At 33.8% G+C, this 22,647-nt stretch overlaps 2 protein-coding genes across 4 annotated transcripts; both read right to left on the bottom strand.

Annotated features, from left to right (window-relative positions):
- Positions 1 to 2,107: 2,107 nt before the first annotated feature.
- LOC111389844 (dormancy-associated protein homolog 3-like) lies at positions 2,108 to 3,994 on the bottom strand. Its single transcript, XM_023014821.1, has 3 exons — positions 3,796 to 3,994; positions 3,223 to 3,381; positions 2,108 to 2,508 (listed from the first exon to the last, which is right to left on the bottom strand). The coding sequence occupies exons 1-3, from the start codon at positions 3,908 to 3,910 to the stop codon at positions 2,399 to 2,401; spliced, it is 384 nt and encodes a 127-aa protein (XP_022870589.1). The 5' UTR covers positions 3,911 to 3,994; the 3' UTR covers positions 2,108 to 2,398.
- Positions 3,995 to 19,310: 15,316 nt separating this feature from the next.
- LOC111389820 (dormancy-associated protein homolog 3-like) lies at positions 19,311 to 21,360 on the bottom strand. Of its 3 annotated transcripts, none has more exons than XM_023014800.1 (3): positions 21,171 to 21,360; positions 20,592 to 20,756; positions 19,311 to 19,701 (listed from the first exon to the last, which is right to left on the bottom strand). In XM_023014800.1, the coding sequence occupies exons 1-3, from the start codon at positions 21,283 to 21,285 to the stop codon at positions 19,595 to 19,597; spliced, it is 387 nt and encodes a 128-aa protein (XP_022870568.1). In that variant the 5' UTR covers positions 21,286 to 21,360; the 3' UTR covers positions 19,311 to 19,594. The 3 variants fall into 3 exon arrangements, with proteins under 3 accessions (XP_022870568.1, XP_022870580.1, XP_022870574.1); XM_023014812.1 differs by having other exon boundaries at positions 19,311 to 19,695; XM_023014806.1 differs by having other exon boundaries at positions 20,598 to 20,756.
- Between the last annotated feature and the right edge of the window lie 1,287 nt (positions 21,361 to 22,647).

Raw genomic sequence — 22,647 nt, 5'->3', positions numbered from 1 at the left:
TGCTAATTTTGGACAAGGTGTACTTTATGTATTGAGACATTTTGATCAGTTTCGTGCTTGAGTCACGAGCATTTTGAACAAGGCAATGTTTATATATATAATGAGACATTTTGACCAGTCTCATGCATGAGTCACGCGTATTTTTGGACAAGGCAATGATTATGTGTATTGAGGCATTTTGGTTGCCAAACGCATTATGGACGAGGTGTATTATCTATAAAAGACATTCAGATTTGTCTCTCGGGCTTCTTTTGGAAATGGGTGTTTATCGCTCTTTTGATATTTTCCATACTGCTTTTACATCTCATTGATAAAATAAATAAATAAATGTTTTTTCAAATAAATAAATTATTAAGAATAAAAAAAGTTAAGAAAATGATTAAACACTATCTTATTTGGTGCAAATTTTAGTGAAATGGTTGAAAATGATTTTTAGCTTGGTGCAAAATTGTGCAAATTTTAGTGTAGAGTTGAAGATGGCCTTACGATGCTTTCTCAGGCTACAATAAGATCACGATGATAACTGAGAAAAGACGGCCTCCGTGATTGAACAAGGGACTTTCTATCATACTAAAGAATTGTCACAGAAACATAACGGTTTCTGGTAAACAAGATGCTTATGGATCAACTTGGGAATGGATCAAATTCTATATGAACTATGTTTACCCCCGTTTGTTATCCTTTAAAAATTTAAATTGTTTGCTACATGATCATTCTCCACAACACATTCATATAATAAAATATTTTACTCACAAATCAATGATGTTTCCTTATTTTTTAACCATACATTTTTCAAAAAATACTATTAAAAAACTCATTATTCTCGAATAAATTCTATCAAATAGGCTCTTAATGTATTCTATGATCACTGAGCGAGTCGTAGACAACCTCCAACAAACCTTCCGAGTGTTGAAAAATACACTATGAAGCCCTACTCCACAAATATTCCTTTAAAGCATAGCTGGGAAAAACTTTCTAGGCTACTTAGTGACACGAAGGATCGAGCCAACGAGAAATTTCAAAAACTCCTCGATATAATTGCAATCTAAATATTTAGGATGTGTTTGATTGTAAACATAAAATTTACATAAAAAGAAAATAAACTCTAGACAATTGATTTGTCTAAAAATTATTTGCATGAAAATTATCAATTAAATGTGTTTAATTTTCTCAACCTAAAAAATGTTATATTTTTTCATTTTTTATTGGTAGGTAAATGATAAAGAAGGGGAGTAGATGTGAGAGAAAAAAAAAAGTAAATTACTTGAAAAATAAAAACCCATCCAATCTAAAAAAAATATATATATATTTTACGAGAAAAATATAATTACGTAATCAAAAGTACGAAAATATTTTTCATAAAAAAATTTAATCAAACAGCACGAAAATAAAAATTTGATTAAAAAAATAACATTTTTGATAATCAAAGGCACTTTTAGCACTTTTAGACCTTTCGAAAAGTGCCATTAATTTTTTCAACATAGTATGGAAGAATAACTTATTCAATTAGATCCAGAGTGAGAAACAATCCTTGAGCAGCTCAAGTGTTACATGACCTTCAGCCTATTTTTGTCCACGCCAAAAGATGGGAAACCAATCATGAATCAAACAATTATATATAGAAATTAAAATCCAAATTTCAAAATAGGTCAAAATTAACAATTAATTTCAACCACATATTTCATAAAATATATAATTTTTCACATTCCATCAACTTTTATCAAAATCTACTAAAAATCTGATTTCGATTCCTTTCAAGCTGGGGCTATTTGTACTTCAGCAATCTGAGCAGAGTTTTCCAAGTTTAGTAGGGTTTCAAAATGACATAGTTAAAAAAAAGGTTAAACCCCAACCTTAAATGTCCCCATCACCCTGTCCTTGGAAAATCGGGAGAGATACTAATCGCGAAATGTACTCCAGTAGGCCAAAAAACAAGAGCTGCATGTACTATGGTGCCCACAAAAAATCATAATCCATATTTCAGGAATCAAACCCTTACACTGTGACTGTCAACAAGACTGAGTAAACTTCACCCTTGTCCTTTACACCACTGGAATATATCCCGAGGGGCGAGTTTCAAAATGACATAGTTGTTATTACATCGAAAGGCCCAAGTGATATTAAATTCTTATTCATGATACGCAATAAAGAGAACAAAAACTAAACTCGTAGAGCAATGGAGAAACCCTTTTACTAGTGAACTGCTTACAACTCTCGAGTCTTGGAAACAGCCTCACTCAAGGTAACACTATGCAGTGGATGGATATCGTGTACATACATCTATTTACACTAATAATACTCTTACTCCCCAAAACATCCTTAAACAGAAAGGATATAACAACAACATTTAGAGTAGCCTCCAGGGAGAAAAGGATCGAAGCCTCGATATCGTTGTATATCACAGGTCGTAAGGAGGAGGAGGGCTCCTGGGTCCAACTCCGCTAGCCTTCTCGTAAGCAAAGGATGCAGACCTCCTACGAAACCGAAATGCCTCTCTTCCTCCTGCACCTAACCTTATTCATAATCAAAAATTAGCCCCAGTTGGGTGTATATTAAAATCAAACTTCTAGTAAATTTAGATAAAAGTTATAATCAAATATTTGGCTGTAAACATCTTAATCCCATAGAATTTGTAATCAAAATTAATTGTTAACTTTAACATGAAATTTTAATCAACTTAAAATCCAACCGACGGGAGCTTAATGTCATTAACGCACTAAATGAGACTACATAGCATTACTTTTAATAACTATAGCCAAAGTCGTAATTCTATTATAAGTTTTAACAATTCCTGGGTCTGTTTAAGCAATGCCACGCACGAATTCGGGAAGTGGACAAAGGCATAATTCTATTTTAAGTTTTAACAATTGTATCCTAGTAGATTCCACAAATGTCACGCTTAACTCTCAAGACAAAATTAAAAAATAAAATAATTGGCCCATCATACCTAAACTTATCTCATCTCTAATCTCTATTATTACCGATTATTACTGTGACAAGCTTCCTAAAAGGACTAAAATACCCTTATCGTTATTCCGTTTTCGAAAAACAAACTGTCCAAATTACCCTATTCAGATTCCCTGAGATACTTCTAGACCACATTATTACCCGGGGCACTTTAAACAATAAATTTGCAAGAAGGTACTGGAATGTTTGACATCATAATTAGAATAAAATATAGAAAAATATGATAACTCATGAAGCTAACCGGAACCGGCTTACCGGCGAAAGGAGATACGGGAGGTGTGGAGGTAGCCGGCGAAACCAGCGGCGAGCCTTTCTGAACACCTTGAGGCTTTAATATCATAATGCTTCTTGTAACCCTCACTTCATCCTCACCCGCTTCATCTCCAAGAGATCTTGGATTCGCATCTTCTGAATCTGATCCCGTAAACGCGAATTTAAACCAAAATTTTCGTAAGCAAAATAAATTCTAATCACAATTAAATTCTTGACAAATACATAAATTTCCATTATAATAATTACCTTCTCAATTTATACGTACTTAATTCTATTTCTCGAAGTGACAATAACAAAAGTATATTAATCTAATCGATCCGAACTTTAAACATTTTCCTGTTAATAAGTGGAAAACATTAATACTCGGTGAAAATCTAGAACATAGCCAGCTAAATTAAAAGCTTATGGAATGATTATCTTAACAATATCCAAATTCATCTTAATGTATATATGATTATTGCACAATATTATGTACAGAAGAATTTAACGAGTTCTCAGGGGTATCATGTTACGATCAGGGTGGACCACCGGCTTAAGATGGCAACAAAGGCGTACCCTTGCCGTAGTTAAGCCGGAAGCCAAAGGTAGCGTGTTTTCTGAGTTTCCCTAGGCCACTGTCCGGCTGGGGGCCGGCAACGGTGTCGTCCCAGAGCTGGTCAAGTAACCCCATGGGCGCAATTTAGCGAGCTCGGCTCATGTAGAGCTCAATTGACACTGCCTATTAGCTATGTTATTCCCTAATTAAGAGCACTGAGCGGAGATATTTAAGGACGAAATGAGCGTTAAAAGTCGAGCAGGTTTATGTTAAGATGAAATCTGTACCGTGCGATTGGATCTGGGGGATCTGCGATGACGTGACGTTAAATGTAGATAAGATCGACATGACCGGTCCAAAGTTTTAGAATATGTTATTTATACAAATTAGACTGATAAATTTGGCCCATGTTCTCCTCTTCAATCTTTTTCTCACTCTTCTTTTTAATTACACAATTTTTCATAAAATAATATTATATACAAATCAAAAAAATTTCATTCTATTTCAATCATAAATTTTTCAAAAAATATTATTCCAACCATTAAAATTTAAAAAAAACAAGAGCCAAACGGGTGCTTGGTTTACATGTTATGTATTGATAACATCTGAACTAATCATTTCAAAAACAATTTTTAAAATCAATAGAAATTAATGGCCAAACAAAGTTTGAACAACTAGGATCCATTTGATTGCAAAAATAAAATTTGGTTGGAAAGAAAACAAATTCGAGAGAATTGAATTGTCTAGAAATTATTTTACTGGGAATTGTCAATTAATAGTGTATAATTTGTATAATTTTTCACCTGAAAAATATTAAAATAAAAGTATATTTTGATATTCGTTTGACTTTATTTTTCATGAAAATTGTCAATTTTAGAGATGTCAACTTCTACAATTATTCCTAGAATTTGTGTCCATTATAAAAAAAATTCAAAAATCATCTATATTTTAGTATTCGTTTAGCTTTGTTTTACATGAAAATTATCAATTTAATGGATATCTCATTTTATAATTATTCTTATAATTTGTTCCCATTGTCAAAAATTTAAAAAAAAACACACACACAAAAAAAAGGTGGAAAACCAATTCTCAAAATGAATTCTATGAAAAACTTTTGCAATCAAACACAGAAAAAAAAAAAAGTTGGAAAATAGAAATTTTTTTGGAAATTATCTCCAATCAAGCAGGATTTAGATTAATTCGGAATTTTATTTGACACGTGGAAGGCTGTTAATGAGACGCGCTATCACGTCACGTGATAAGTCGTTTTTAATGCAGTAAAAAGTTATAAATGTGTCTTGACCATTACCTAATACCAGTGACTTTGCCTTTTATTCTTGCTATAATTGAACTAAAGTCAAAGGGTATGTTTGGTATTGTCACTTATTTAGATGTGTTAAACATTACCCATATTTTACAATTTAGAAAAAAATTATTAGCACAACATTTTTTTTTTTATCTGAACTACTTTTTAATTATACTTAATTTTTTCAATTTTTGCTTATCATAAAACTTGTATCCCTAACATTTGTCACCTATTCTTTATCTCAATATTTTATTAATTAGCACGTCTCGTCACTATAATAGTTTGCATCCAAAAAGTTCGTTCAAATGGTGTAAAATTAATTAGAATTTGCTTGAATCACATTTTTTTTGAGAAAATGGATTTTATAATAGAGAGTTTATAGGAATGTAGGGTTAAAAAGTAGAAAAAAATTGAATTTACATGTAAAATTATTACATTGAGAGAATGTATGATAACAAATGAGTTTGAGAGAAAATTAATATTTTAAAGATCAAGCTTGAATAAGGGCTTAATTATCCATCATATCATTTATACATCTCTTCCATAATAATGATATTTGTATCCACACGGACTGTGTGCCTAAAAAGTTTGAAATCCATGAAAAAATTTATGCTTGATCAACTTATAAATTTTAAAAAACTTTACCACCTACACTCTAAAGAAGTGCTTTGATGGATTGACCTTGCACAACACCCAAATAGTCTTTTAACTTTACGTTATAAAGTGTTACACTTATTTATTAAATTCTAATACATATAATGTTGTTTAAAAAAAAAAAAACTAGTTGATAAAAGTTGAGTTATGATGTCTCGACTTGTCATGAGCACGAAATTAGAAAGTTATTTCAGGGGTATAGATTGATAACCCAAATTACGACACTTATCTTTTTGAAAATACAAAATGTTAGTCAACAACTATAGGGCACAACAATATTTTTTCCGTGTGCAATGAACAACTTATATGACTTTCACATAGTGCTTTTGTTACGAATTTATTTTTATACTATTTAAATTATAAATAAATAAAAATAAATGATATATATTTCATAATTCACATAGGAAGCGTATCTTCTTGGCTGATCTCACTAAGCTGGCTCATGCAAAACTTGACACGGTTTGCCTGGCGGCAAGCAGCCCACCAAGGCCAATGTTAATTTTTTGGTTAGTTTTCTAAAGGAAATAATAGAAAAAATTAATTTATGGGAAAAAATCATAGTTCGGTGACTAAGTATACACCGTAGCATATATCAGATGTATAGTTTGAAGATTCTAAAGTCAGGTGTGTGTGTGTGTGTGTGTAGTTATAGTCGTTTCCTAAAATTACGCCTAGTTCCCTTCTATATCATGACTTATTTTAGTACAAAATCGACTTCCCAAAATTAAAAAATTCAGCTAGCATTCTGCGTTCTCACCGTGAAAACCTATTCTGGCTGCTGACGATAACGAAGCAGGTAGCAGTTATCACTGATTTCGATGAGAAATTTCACAATCTCACCCGCGATGGAAACGTCGAGTCACATACTCCGGAATTGTGTTCGATAAATCGAATACAATCACCGAAGACAAGAATAATCAATGAATTTCAAACCACGATTCTCAATTTAGTAATACAATCATATTTGCAGCAGAATAAATCTAACATTAGTCGCAAAACTCTTGATCATCACTGAAAATAGAGTACACGTACGTGCTTCGACATATAATCTGATATCTGACTATGTGACCAATGCATGTATTATATGTAATGCAATATGAAGGTCACATATGAGATGTGTGATGAATGTGTCTCAACAATATTGAAATTCATATTCTCCGTGATTGACTTTTTGAAGAATGTGACCTGAGTCACTCAGTATATGGAACTACCGCGCATAATCTGAGTGAGATAATTGTGTTACATGATTTGTGACCCATGTAATATGCAGTGATATTCATTCTTACACGACGTACTTCCAAAAATGTGACCTGAATGAAAACACTCGTATAATTAAATGCACACTGTATATGTGACTATGCACATGCTTCGTGTATGTGAATTATGATGCCTAACCTGTGATTTATATTTCTACCATGCATTCACTTGTGACTTTGTGGAAAACGTGTATGCCTACTATTTTAGGAATTCATACACAAACTGTGTCAACCGTTACACTTTCATCACTAGACCACTAATAAATGTAAATTTAATTTGCAAAAAAGGTATACCTACACGTGTGCCTGTTGCATGCATCTCAAACTTCTTTGGCGTTGGTAGATCGAAATTGCAGATATGTAAACTGTGTGGACACGGTTATAAAGGAGTTCGATTTGGATCCTACAATGGTAGCAATCTCAATGAAGTACATACTGAATGAAGATTTGCCTCCAATTAGAATCAGAAATGACAGTAATGTGCTTTCTTACATCATGCTAAAGGATATGGAGGACGAACCTACTAAATACCCATTAATCATTGATGCTGCAGAGGTAGAAGTAGATAAACCATCTATCACACTGCCAGTTAATCCACATGTAGCTGGTGAGTTATGTAAGTTGCAAGATATATCATCAGACATCTGTGAAGCAGCAATTGCAAATGTAGGTCACATTTACGACAACGAAATCACAGTTGTTTATGTAGCAGATGCTAGATAGGTCGAAGAAGGAATTGTCTTCTGTGATAAAGATATTTTAAAGTTAAACCTGTCACTTTTTGCCATGCAGAATATATTTAAGTTTATGATGGAACGGTCAGACAAAAAAGAATATATTGTGAGGTGCTCACAAGAGGGATAAAGTTGGATATGAAGAGTATCGAAATGGGGTAAAACGGAACTGTTGAACATTCGGAAGATTGGTAGTCACACATGTGCATCAAATATAGTGTTGGGGTCACACAGACAACTATCAGCTACAGTTGTGTTCGCTAGTATATGTCGTCTCGTACTATATACACACCGAAGGATATATGCAGTGATATGTTGCATACTTATGAGATTTATTTAAATTATTCGAAAGCGTGGAGATCTCGCGAGCAAGCCTTGAAGATGATAAGAGATCATCCGACTGATTCGTTTGGTAACATACCAGCTTTTTCTACATGTTTCGACAAAAGAATCTTTGGACGATCACAAACTTGAAGGTTGATAGTCACAATTGCTTTAGGTATTGCTTTATGGCACTTGGTGCATCAATACGCGGCTGGAAACATTGTAAGCCTGTAATTATGATTGACGGTACGTACTTGAATGGTCACTACGGAGGTACTCTTTTCACAGTGTGTACGCAAGATACAAGTAATAGTGTATTCGTCCTTACATTTGGGATTAGAAATAATGAGAACGACAAAACTTGGAGATGGTTTTTAGAAAACCTAAAAAGGCGTACAAGAACAAAGAAGGGCTATATTTTGTATCGAATCGGCATAATAGTATAAATAATGTAATACAACATGTGTGTCCGGGAACCTATCATAGTATATGTTCGTATCATTTGCTGTAGAACTTGAAGTCACATTTTGGAAAATCTGGACAAAACGTTACACAAGCTTTCAATTCAGCTGTTAGAGTTTACACATTGGAAGAGTTCAAATATCATATGAGGTAACTGGACGGACACAATGAATTAGAAGATTAGCACTTACTTGGTATTGTAGTACTTCAATGTAATTTTTCATAAAATATTAGAATGATTACATATTGTAGTTATATAATATTACTCAATGCAATACATGTTTGCAGGTTGAGATTGGACCTGAAAAGTGGTCACGAATCTATATGCCACAAAATAGGTATTCAACAATGACATCGAACATCGTGAAATCAGTCAATGCAGTCACGAAGGTAGCCAGAAATTATCCAATCGTATCCTTGCTAGAGTCATTACGATAAACTACGCAAAACTGGTTTTGTAAACATAGAGACAATGCGCATGGGACTTTTACAAAGTTGATAAGCAAATACGAGAACGAGATCAGAAAAATGAGTATAGATTTAAAGAACTTGATAGTAAGTTTTAATTTTGATGATCACAACTACTCATACGATAGCTGCATAAACTAATGTGACTTGAAATGCACATATGTGATAACATATGTTTGTATACTTATGCGCCTTTTATATATGTGACCTGAACTCACTGCATGTGATCTTCCTATACAATCCTGTGACATTAAATTGTGCAATTGCATGTGACCTTTCCATATATTTCTGTGACATTAAACTGTGCAACTATGACCTGCTCAGATATATAATTTGTGACATACACCTCAAGACTGTGGCTGCTGCATAGATACTTGTTTGAACTGATGTAATTTGTCCATTTGATTATATTCTCCCAGGTTTTCCCTTCCAACCAGTCACTGTTTTCTATTAGTGGTGATAAGATAACTTTCTTTGTTGATATTGAGAAACAGACATGCACATGCAGGATGCTACAAGTTGATTTCTTACCATGTCCACACGCATTGGCTGTAATTGCAAATACAAAAAGGGATCCATATACTTTCTTTTTTTATTATTACACACGTGATGTATACGAACGCATACGAAGACTATATATCCTGTTGGAAATCCAAGCGAATAGACATTGCCTAAAGAAGTGCTACATGACATTGTGTTAGCTCCTAACCAGAAACGGAGTTGTGAAAGGCCAACTGAGAAGAGGAAGATGTCATCCAGAAATGGGAAACTATCGGTGAAATGTGGGCACTGTGAAGGATATGGTCACAACCATAGGAGATGCTCAAGTCTTGTCCCATTGAGCTAATATTAGTCAATACAATACATTGCAATACCACATAATATATGTGACCATTGTGTTTTTGAAACATTCATTTGTAATACAAGAGTGACGTTATATATGACCATTATTTTTCCAAGTGTGCAAAATCTTATTTGAGTCTAAGTATTTGTTTGTTAATACAATCATTCAGACATGGTCAAAAGTTATGTAATCTAGTTGACTGTGAATCCCTATTCCTCACACAGCTGGACATGTGACCTGATGTAAAACACATAACCTCTATCATTGCACTATGTGGTCGTTGATAATTCATAACTGTGACCTGATGAATCGTGCATATGCATGTGATCAAATTTCAAAGATATGTGACCAATGGTTTGGAAAAAAAAATTGACATGTGACTTCCTAACAACTCTGTGACCAAAATATGATCACATGACCTAAATCCTAGTGAAATGTGACCAATAATAAATACAAGTGATCACTAAACAGTTTTGGAACATAATGTGATGACATGTGACACAAAATAGAGTTATCTCTGACCAATAATGCAAAAAGGATTAAATTTGGCTTAAAAAAGTTATGTTGTACTGAATTCTGTTATCTGTGACATTTTCTAACAATAAAAAATCATGTACTTTAACTACCTGTGATTACATAATCTGTGATACAGTACAAAGCAACTCATGATATGCGACCAATCTTCAAATATGACCATCCATGTGCATATAAACCCAAAATAACCTGTGAACAAAAAATAACAGTTGACCAAAGTAATTCCTGTGGAAAACAATTATTACATTTTATAACATGAAAAGTGAAATTGTCATATATTCCGCACGAAAAAATCCATGTACATAGCAACAAGACAAATCCACTTGAGAAATAACGACAAAAATACAAAAAAGCCATGTGTGTACAGATCACAAAAGCTACCAATTAAAACTTCATCTTCCTAACACATATGATGTCATTCTATAACCATCCCCCCATTAATCCCAGCTTAGCATGCTTCACGTACATTTCCCGATATTTGTAGAGTAGTGCAACAATACTTAGTCTATACTTGTTAATATCGAATCTATGCGGTATGGAACATCATCCATCACGGATGACGTATAAAGCGTACAAAATCACAAATATCTCACAATCATGACTGCAAAATAACAGTGAAAAAATAATGTCATAATTGAAAAATTATCAGGTTAAGTACACATAATATGTCACAAGAATTACCCATTTGTCTGCTGAGGTAGCGTACTGTCGATGTGCACCTTCAATTCCTTGGAGTCAGGTCCGTGGTAATCAGGGTCATTTTTTGAAATTCCCAAAGTATTCATAAGTGCTGGCAAGATTTTCATATATGACTCAATGCCTTCTAGAACCTTCTAGTCACGATATGTTTTACCTATCGAATTGAACACTGTCAAGGTGTGGCTTCTGAATTGTAGCACACCTAGCATCCAGTGGGCCTTGTTTGTGGGCAGTATTGGCATGAACACATGGTCAACATCAGCCCAATGTATGCTTAAAGGAAGGCTGTGACCAGTTATGACATTAACAAGGCTCAACTTTGACATCAAAACCTAGGGATCATTCATAAAACCAGGGTATATGTCTTTTATTTTATGCTGAAACCAAGAATTTGTTGTCATGGCTCTAAACTTTACATTCTTGCCATGTTTTGCAAGTTGGCAAATGTAGTAGAAGCACGCATCCATGTACTGTAAAAAAGGGAAACAATGACATGTAAGAAAAGGAAACAGTATATGAAAATGTGAAACATGAAATTGAATACTGAGTGTTGCGCTATCATGACTTGTTAAGTTATGTTCTTAGATATATACAAATTGTACGTACTTATTTTTGGGTTAAAAACCCCTCTGGAACCAACTCATGAACGTAGATATGTCAAATTCTTCAATGTCGCCTTTGAAATGCTCGAAAATTGTGACATGATCATCATGTTTGAACAATTTACCTTCTCCAACGACGAACGGAGACTACAATATCCTTGCGGGCCTGAAAACCTGCTTGACTAGTAATTCAGAACCGCTTTCAGGAGACGTGGATCCCTGTATATTGTTATAAAAACTTGTTAAATTTCACATCGTATATAGAAACTATATGTGACTAAGTTTTGAATGATTTGTGACATGTTAAAGTTTACTATTATTGGCATGTCGTTGATCTATGACGAGTACAGAATGAATAATGGCTTTATGAATACCTCTACCTGAACACTTTTGGCTGTCGTCACCACGTCTGATATAACGGAATCTACCTGTTTCTGAATGTCTTCAGAGTGTATGTCGTTAGGTTGCGTATATCCGATCCCCATATCGAACGATGGTGGTTGAAGACTACAGGGGGTACCAATGTCTTCACTTGGGTCTATCTAACCTTTCCATCTCCTGTCAACATTTGGCTGCACTGTTTGCACCTATATCTTGGAGAAGAAAAAGAATACTTGGCATGTCAATGTGACCATGGTGTGTAAAATGAAATGTGTAAATATCATGTAAATACCTCATCAGTCTTATCAGAGCCTCTAGCAACTTGAGTTCCCTTGTCTTCAACTCCGAGAACTTCTGTGCTTCGATCTTTTGCTTTTTCACTAAACCGTCTCATGATCTCTTCCATTGAATTAGATATCATTGCTGACACAGTTTCGGACAAAAACTGCATGTTAGTTCGAATCTCCATCAAGTCAATTTTTAGGACACCTTGCATTTGGACAATGGAGTTCATTTTTGTTGAGTGCACATCATTGAAGCATGACATTTGTGACCTAATGTCAGCAAGCTCCCTATTCAACAATTTATTGTCCGACTGCAGTTTGCATATTTGCATTCTCAAATCATCACATGCCTGACATAACACTATAACAACACAAGTGTAACCAATTCTTTGGAAAAGAAAATGGTTATATGTGACTTAGGAAAATATTTTCTGTGATGAAAATATGGTGGATATGTGACCTTCATCGCAGTGATCTGTGACCATTGATTTCAAAAGGTAATATGTGACCTAAGACATTGATCTGTGTCCACTGATTTCAAAAAAATAATTACATCAACTTACATCAACCTATTGCGGCCTGTGAGAGTGTGGTTCATCTAGAGAGTTATGGGCAACTGACAGTGTTTCATCAATTAGAGATTTTTTACGAGGGGGTGAATCTTGACGTCGTGGTAGAGAATCAACAAAAATCATCATCGTCGTTCAATACATTAGGCTGCCCCATACTGTTGTCCGTTAAGATGATCACTGACTTTCCGCTAGTACTAACATTGTCGGCTGACCTCTTTGTCATCTTTTTCTTGCGGCTCTTACTTCACAAGTTCGGTTTAATCGACTTCTTATACTGGACATTGTTCACATATGGCATGGCCATTTTTGTTTCCGATGGTTCCAGGTCACAAATCACAATCTACAAAAGTGTATATTAAAAAAAGTGTAATCATAACAGTTCAGTATACTAGTAACAAGGCTTACTAATGTATTACATCAACATTTGCGAAGCAGTCGGCTCCTTCCAACTTAGTAGCAGGAGATTGTTCATCTGCCATCTAATTCATTATTCGAGGATGCGTCTTCAATGTTCGTGTGACATTAATTCTATCTAGACTTGGAAAAGTCTTATAAATCCATACTTGGAAGGTAATGTCAAATAATACCAACATACCTCGTAGCCTGTAATGTGCAGTTCTCCTACTCAACCCATCTTTCAATAAACCTAAGGTAATGTCAAATAATAATTTACCCCATGGGAATCTGTTCATTGCATCGAAGTCCTCAACTAGGGAAATAAGTAGTTGTCAACAACTTTCTTGTAATCTCTAGGAAAGAGATAGGCAGTGAGGAAATACAATGCACCTATCCTAGCAACGCCATCATCCGGTAGAGCTTCGATAAGATCCAAGTCCGGCATTTGACACGCAAAGAAGAATGTGGACTTGATGTCTTCATGTGTTACGGTGTCCACTTGAGAAAAGTATTTTCCCTTCAGTTTTGATGTCTTACTGTCATACACTTATGTATCACATTTTCCATGACATCTCAGACCTGTGACTAAACAGAACTGGGAGATGGATAACTTCACATACTTTCCAGCCACTTAAAACCACATTTCTTCGTTATTAGGCTAATGAACATGTCTCAGAAGGAAGAAGTGAATCATTTGGGGTTGTATCATGATCTCGTCGCACTCTAGAAAATGAGCAAAACAGGTTCCCATCAATATACGTTTCTGTGGTCGGCTTAAGCTCTTCTGAATAGTATTCAAGACACCTTTGCAGACTAAGGTTGTAATTTTCCCAGGAAACCACCTGTCTTCTGGTATTATGAATTGCCAGACCTGTATTGAAATTGTAGACAGTGTTAAACACTTGTACCGAAAAGAAATCTCACACAGATAATATGTTACAACACAAAAAGATTCAATTAATAACATGCTCTGCCTAACAGGTCACATATGCATACACATGTACACTCGGGTCATTAAGTTGAATAGGGTCACAAATCTTCATTATTAGAACACTCAAGTCACATTTTCAGTCAGCTCAGATCACATATCTATTCACTGTTAGTACTTCCAATTCACATACATTCGAGTCTGGTCATATTGTTAATACCTGTGACACCATCCAACTTATAAGACATCAAAATTAAAAGCACAAATACAATCTCATACACATGCCGCATTGTCACTAACAAACCAATAATTGGAAGTCTTGTAATAAAACCAACATTTTGATTTGTATCACATCATAGCAGTTCACAGATATGTGTATTAGTTTTCAATGAAATGAATAGATCACAGATTAGATCAATTCATTATTAGCACCTCCAAGTCACATACACTGAGCTCAGGTCACAGATCATCTACCATGGTCACTTGCACTGAGCTTGGGTCACATATCATCCTCTAAGATCACGCAACATATTAGACATCTAATTATAAGCACAAAGGAGTTTCCATACACATACTCTTCACACCCAAAACCCTAGGTCATGCCCAATACCGAATTTACTTCAACCGCCTACATTTCATAGAATGCCCAAATATCCAGTATGTTTTTTCATTGTTGGATTAAAAAAAATAAAAATAAAATAAAAATTGAGGAAATAACCTTGTTCGATTGGCCTTTTCGCTCAATCACAGACACGAATGCGTTGGGGTTTCCATTATGCTGTCCTATGACCTCATTTTGCTTCTTCTTCTTCTTGTGTCTTTAAGATTAATAACCCCTCCTACACCCTTCGATTTCTCCATTAGATTTCGTTTTTTAGGGTAACGAAAGGGATGTACTCAACACGATGATTCTTGCACAAATTGAATTCAACAATGATAAGATTGTAGGGTAACTAAATGGTGATATCTAGACTTTGGGTGGATGAGTTCGAACGAGCGAGTGTTTGGAGGGGACGGGAAATCGTGGGAGAACAAAGAGAGGGTTTGGAGATTACGTGAAATCGTGGGGGGCACAGAGAGAGAGAGAGAGAGAAAGAGAGGAGATGATTGATATGGTAGTTAAGAAAATTGTAATTTGAATTACGATAATAAGAAAACTCACCATCAGTTAATATACACATCGACTAATTATTAAATGATAAAAAATAAATATTTCACATTTAATATTTATATAAAAGCTTGACATGTGCATAAAAAACTTCCCCACATGATGTTTACATCCCAATCTTTAAACACCTGGAAAGGTGTAATTTCCACTTAATTTATATAAATCACAATTCTAGGAAGCTGAGTCGAGTACGACCCGCCTTTTGAAATAAGTCAATCTTTTAAAATAAGTCAATCTATAGTATCATCTATTTAAATTTGGACAAAACAAAACAAAAATAGAAACTTCATAAGGTTTCTGTTGGTTTTGTTAAAAATTAAATTTTAATAAAAATTGATGAAATGTATGATTAAAAAATTGATAAAATTATAAATCTCAAAAAATATGATATTTAAATAAATTTGAAGAGAGAATGAAATTTAAAATATGAGTTTAAGCAATGATAAAGTTAGACAAGTTGATCCTCTTGCTTACACATTAAGACTTCGATAAATCTATTTGGGGACTAATGAACCCAAAGTCTTGATCAACAAGCCTCCTTGGCATGTCCAAAGCATGACCCAATCTCCCACAATTAGTTCATGCTTGTCTCTTTTTAAAACAAAGTTCTTTAATTCTCATACTCATTTTTAATTATACATTCACTTAATAAAATATTTTGTACATGTTCCCTACTTCTTAATCACGCATTCTCTAAAACAACACTATTTAAAACATTATTTTATCCTTCAATTACGACCATCAAACATGGGCTTAACGTGGCTTTCAATAATTACTTATCATCAAGTTTGATGTATAAAATCGATGGGCTCTCTGGGCCCCAATGTCCATAAAAGGTTTGAATTATGCATCCCAACTAATTTTTGTCTTGAATCCCACTTATATCTTGTAATATACTATGTTATATTTATAATTATTGACATTGCACTTTAGTCCCTCTATTATGTGAAGGGCAAAAAAGCTCTATCGTGGTCAAGACGATGTCATTTATTTATAATGGACTAAAATATCTTATCGACTTATTAAAAACATTAAAACATATTTGATATGTAATAGTGGATAGTATAGTATGTAAGATTTTTAATTTTTAAGAGCATTTTGATCAATTCAGCTTAAAAGGTTTGCTTATGAGCAAATTCACTTATTGAATAAATAAATTATTTTATTGGTTAAAGTTGAAAAATAAGCTAAAAATTACATTTACAGAGAAAAAAAGAAGAAGCAAACTTTACACTTTCTTTTTAACTTAGCATGCAATTAAAATTAATAATAATAATAAATAGGGTGACACTTGATCTTGATGTCAACGTCAACTTTGAATGTAGGTTAAGTTAGATATGGCTTATAGTTGGACATTGTTTTTACATACTAGTCAAAATCTTAGATGTTTGATTTCCATTTTTACGGGGGGAAAGAAAAGGATTTTTGTAATAGTGATTTTTTTTTTTGAAAAATGAATAGTTAAAAAATAAGAAAAAAAGTTATGTATAAAAATATTTGGGTAATTAGCACAAAACATCCCTACCTTTAGATGTTTTTGTGGAAAACGTCCTTACCTTTCATTTTTTGGCGGATTACACCCTTACCTTTACCTTTTTTTGTGCAAAACGTCCTTCTGTCAACTCTCCGTTAAAATGCTCCGTTAAATCAAAAAGGTAATTAGCACAAAAGGTCCCTACCTTTCAAAGTTATTGTGCAAAACGTCCCTACCTTTTATTTTTTAGCATAATTAGCAGAAAAGGTCCCTACCTTTCAATATTACTGTGCAAAACGTCCCTACCTTTCATTTTTAGCATTTTTACACCTACATTTCACCTTTCATTGCGCAAAAAGTCATTTTCATCTATTTTTTCAATAAAATGACGATTTTACCCTCCTATTGAAATAAAACAAAAAGAAAAGAAAAAAAATAATTAATTAATTGCAATCATAGTTCTAAATCTTTCAAAACATTACAGATAAATCATAAATTCTCAACCACCACCATTTTCACAACCTATCAAGCTGCCAACTATAAATCCACATAATACCACCTTTCGGCCACCATGCCCAACGGACTCCACCACCGTAAATATGGTTGTTTCGGACAGATTGGTGATCAATACTATGGAGGAGGATATTGGGGAGAGTGAGGCGACACTGGTGGTGGTGGAGTCCGATAGGTGTTATGGTCGAAAAGTGGTGCTATATAGATCTATAGGTGATGGCTTGGTGGGGTTGTGAAAGTGGCGGTAGTGGAGAATTTAGGATTTATCTGTAATGTTTTGAAAGATTTAGAACTATGATTGCAATTAATTAATTATTTTTTTCTTTTCTTTTTGTTTTATTTCAATAGGAGGGTAAAATCGTCATTTTATTGAAAAAATGGATGAAAATGATCTTTTTGCACAATGAAAGGTGAAATGTAGGGGTGAAAATGCTAAAAATGAAAGATATGGACGTTTTGCACAATAACATTGAAATGTATGGACCTTTTGTGCTAATTATGCTAAAAAAAAAGGTAGGGATGTTTTCCACAAAAACATCGAAAGGTAGGGATGTTTTGTGCTAATTACCCAAAATATTTTATTAGGATAATGAGTAGTTGAAAATAAATTTTTTTTTTTTTTTAAGAAGATGAAGCTCAAATAGGAGCTTAATCTTGTACAGAAAATCTATGCACTTTATTTTCAATAAATTCATTGACATAAATGGTTTTCGTGCAATAGAGCGTCCCCACTCCAAATCCAACCTGCAAGAGGTAAAACTTGGGAAGGAGATCAAATCACCCATTCGTGGCATATTTAGAGGGTGTTTGGACTCAATTTTATGAAAAAAATGCATTTTGGAATAGTAGACAATGGAGAAAGTTTGGTCGAAAATTAAGAAAATATTTTTGATTTACGTGGATTTTGGCAGGTTCTCTTCAATCTTTTGTTCTCCATAGCTCAACCAAGCAATTGTGTGACTTTCATTAGCTCCTCGAGGTTTTGAACATGGCTTTGGTTTCTTCCAATTAATCATCACTTCTTCGATAATCGGCGACGCATCCTGAATCATATCAAAAAGTAGGAAAATATTTTCTATGAAAAAAATAAATCAAACCGCCCAAAAATAAAAATTTGGATAGAAAAATAACATTTGTATGAAAAATATTGATAATAAAATGCACTCTTAGTCTTCTTAAAAGTGCCATTAATTTTTCAACGTAGTATGGAAGGATAACTTATTCAATTAGATCCCGAGTGAGAAACAATCCTTAAGCAGCTTGAGCCCTCGTTTGGCCCCATTAATTTCCATTCCATTACATTTCATTTTTCTCTCATATTTTCAACTTCATAATTTTTCATAAAATAATATTACACGTAAATCGAAACTTTTCTTTCATTTTCAACTACTCATTTTTCAAAAAAATACTATTCCACCCATTTTTATTTCCACAAAATTGAGGCCAAACAGGGCTAAGTGTTACACGACCATCAGTCTATTTTTGTCCAAGACAAAAGTTGGGAAACCAACCATGAATCAAACCATGATATCCCTTGTTTGATAATAAAAATTAAAATTCAGATTCTAACATAAATTAAAGTGAACAATTAATTTCAATCTCGTATTTCATAAAATACATAATTTTTTACATTTCATCAATTTTTATCAAAATTTACTAAAAATCTTTTAATTCTTATCAAACTAGACTATTTGTACTTTAGCAATCTGAGTAGAGTCTTCAAAGTTCAGTAGAGTTTCAAAATGACATATTACGCCGATCAATCATGCTATGGGTACATTGCGGTATCCAACGGGGTGGACACCCAGCGTCTCGACATTGGCCGAGGCGGCTGCTACGCCAAGGCCCACCGACACCTCGGCATTGGCCGAGGCGCCAGGTGTCCATTTTGGACACCTCTATGTACTACAAGCATTATTCTACGCCGATAGGCCCAAGTGAAATCGAATTCTTACTCATGATAAGATATAAAGAGAACAGAAACTAAACTTGTAAAGCAATGGAGAAACCCTTTTACAAGAAGTGAACTCCTTACAACTCTCGAGTCTTTGAACTCAAACAGCCTCACTCAAAATAACACTATGCGGTGGATGGACGTCGCGTATATACATCTAACTACACATAATACTCTTTTGCTTCCCAAAAGATCCTTAAACAGAAACAATATAACATTTAGAGCAGCCTCAAGGGAGAAAAGGATCGAAGCCTCGATATCGTTAATCACAGGTCGTAAGGGGGAGGGCTCCTGGGTCCAACTTCGCTAGCCTTCTCGTAAGCGAAGGATGCAGACCTCCTACGAAACCGAAATGCCTCTCTTCCCCCTGCACCTAGCCTCATTCATAATAAAAAATTAGCCCCAGTTTGGTGTAGATTAAAATCAAACTTTTAGTAAATTTAGATACAAGTTAATCAAATATGTGGTAGTAAACATGTGAATTTCATAAAATTTTAATCAACTTAAATACACCAACAGGAGCTTAATGTCATAAACAATGAAGAACAGAATATTCCATGTTTAATGCAAAAGGCATGTTTCGTCAGTATTAACTACGAAATCATTACAATTGTGTATCGAAGATTCAAACCATAAAAACTAGAGTCGCATTATTTAGCTCCACTAGATTATAACCCACAATTTATGTGGTGGTAAGTGATAGGCTCAATAAAAAATAAAATTAAAGGACAAAGTTGATTACACACATATAATTTAATGTCACGTTAACGCACTAAACTTATAACCAAGGGAGACAGAGACATTACTCTTAATAATAACTATCGCCAAAGGCATAATTCTATTACAAGTTTTAACAATTCGTGGGTCTCTTTAAGCAATGCCACGCACGAATTCAGGAAGTGGACAAAGACATAATGCTATTTTAAATTTTAACAACTGTATCCTAGTAGATTCCACAAATGTCACTCTTAAGACAAAATTCAAAAATAAAATAATTGGCCCATCATGCCTAAACTTATCTCATCTCTATTATTGCCGCTTATTACTGTGACAAGCTTCCTAAAAGGACTAAAATACCCTTATCGTTATTCCGTTCTCGAAAAACAGTGTGTCCAAATTACCCTATTCAGATTCCCTGAGATTCTTCTAGACCACATTATTACCCAGGGCAGTTTAAACAATAAATTTGCAAGAAGATACTGGAATGTTTGACATCATAATTAGAATAAAATATAAAAAAATATGATAACTCATGAAGCTAACCGGAACCGGCGAAAGGAGACACCGGAGATGTGGAGGCAGCCGGCGAAACCGGCGGCGAGCCTTTCTGAACACCTTGAGGCTTTACTATCATAATGCTTCTTGTAACCCTCACTGCATCCTCACCCGCTTCATCTCCAAGTGATCTTGGATTCGCAGCTTCTGAATCTGATCCAGTAAACGCAAATTTAAATCAAAATTTTCGTAAGCAAAATAAATTCCAATCACAATTAAATTCTTGACAAATACATAAATTTCCATTATAATAATTACCTTCTCAATTTATACGTACTTAATTCTATTTCTCGAAGTGATAATAACAAAAGTATATTAATCTAATCGATCCGAACTTTAAACATTTTCCTGTTAATGAGTGGAAAACATTAATACTCGGTGAAAATCTAGAACATAACCAGCTAAATTAAAAGCTTATGTAATGAATATCTTAAAAGTATCCAAATTCATCTTAATGTATATATGATTATTGCACAATATTATGTACAGAAGAATTTAACGAGTTCTTAGGGGTATCATGTTACGATCAGGGTGGACCACCGGCTTAAGATGGCAACAAAGGCGTACCCTTGCCGGAGTTAAGCCGGAAGCCAAAGGTGGCGTGTTTTCTGAGTTTCCCTAGGCCACTGTCCGGCTGGGGGCCGGCAACGGTGTCGTCCCAGAGCTGGTCAAGTAACCCCATGGGCGCAATTTAGCGAGCTCGGCTCATGTAGAGCTCAATTGACACTGCCTAGTAGCGATGTTATTCCCTAATTGAGAGCACTGAGCAGAGATATTTAAGAACGAAATGAGCGTTAAAAGTCGAGCAGGTTTATATTAAGATGAAATCTGTACCGTGCGATTGGATCCGGGGGATCTGCGATGACGTGACATTAAATGTAGATAAGATCGACATGACCGGTCCAGAGTTTTAGAATATGTTATTTATACGAATTAGATTGATAAATTTGGCCCATGTTCTCCTCTTCAATCTTTTTCTCACTCTTCTTTTCAATCACACAATTTTTCATAAAATAATATTATATACAAATCAAAAAAATTTCATTCTATTTCAATCATAAATTTTTCAAAAAAATATTATTCTAATCATTAAAATTTAAAAAAACTGAGAGCCAAACGGGTGCTTGGATTACATGTTATGTATTGATAGTATCTGAACTAATCATTTCAAAAACAATTTTTAAAATCAATGGAAATTAATGGCCAAATAAAGTTTGAACAATTAGGATCTATTTGATTGCAAATATAAAATTTGGTTGGAAAGAAAACGAATTCGAAAGAATTGAATTGTTTAGAAATTATTTTATTGGAAATTGTCAATTAATAGTGTTTAATTTGTATAATTTTTCACCTGAAAAATATTAAAATAAAAGTATATTTTGATGTTCGTTTAACTTTATTTTTCATAAAAATTGTCAATTAAAGAAATGTCAACTTCTACAATTATTCCTAGAATTTGTATCCATTATAAAAAAAAAATTCACAAATCATCTATATTTTAGTGTTCGTTTAGTTTTGTTTTAAATGAAAATTGTCAATTTGATGGATATCTCATTTTATAATTGTTCTTATAATTTGTTCACATTGTCAAAAATAAAAATAAAAAACACACACACACACACACAAAAAAAAGGTGGAAAACCAATTCTCAAAATGAATTCTATGAGAAACTTTTGCAATCAAACACAAAAAAAAAAAAAAAAAGTTGGAAAATAGAAATTTTTATGGAAATTATCTCCAATCAAGCAGGATTTAGATTAATTCGGAATTTTATTTGACACGTGGAAGGCTGTTAATGAGACGCGCGATCACGTCACGTGATAAGTCGTTTTTAATGCAGTAAAAAGTAATAAATGTGTCTGACCATCACCTAATACCAGTGACTTAACCTTTTATTCTTGCTATAATTGAACTAAAGTCAAAGGGTATGTTTGGTATTGTCACTTATTTAGATGTGTTAAACATTACCCATATTTTACAATTTAGAAAAAAATTATTAGCACAACATTTTTTATTATCTGAACTACTTTTTAATTATACTTAA

Source organism: Olea europaea, chromosome 3 (assembly GCF_002742605.1).
Source record: "Olea europaea var. sylvestris chromosome 3, O_europaea_v1, whole genome shotgun sequence".
Taxonomy (NCBI): Eukaryota; Viridiplantae; Streptophyta; class Magnoliopsida; order Lamiales; family Oleaceae; genus Olea; species Olea europaea.
Note: the sequence above shows the minus strand (reverse complement) of the source record. Positions and strands in the feature narration are given on the sequence as shown.

What these genes read in the sequence shown, in the direction of transcription:
- LOC111389820 (XM_023014800.1), bottom strand. Translation starts at nt 21,285, where the DNA reads ATGGGGTTACTTGACCAGCTCTGGGACGACACCGTTGCCGGCCCCCAG. An exon ending in CCGGCTTAACTCCGGCAAGG is followed by an intron (nt 20,757 to 21,170) that starts GTACGCCTTTGT and finishes TTACTGGATCAG; the next exon opens with ATTCAGAAGCTGCGAATCCA. An exon ending in GTCTCCTTTCGCCGGTTCCG is followed by an intron (nt 19,702 to 20,591) that starts GTTAGCTTCATG and finishes GAATGAGGCTAG; the next exon opens with GTGCAGGGGGAAGAGAGGCA.
- LOC111389844 (XM_023014821.1), bottom strand. Translation starts at nt 3,910, where the DNA reads ATGGGGTTACTTGACCAGCTCTGGGACGACACCGTTGCCGGCCCCCAG. An exon ending in CCGGCTTAACTACGGCAAGG is followed by an intron (nt 3,382 to 3,795) that starts GTACGCCTTTGT and finishes TTACGGGATCAG; the next exon opens with ATTCAGAAGATGCGAATCCA. An exon ending in TCCCGTATCTCCTTTCGCCG is followed by an intron (nt 2,509 to 3,222) that starts GTAAGCCGGTTC and finishes GAATAAGGTTAG; the next exon opens with GTGCAGGAGGAAGAGAGGCA.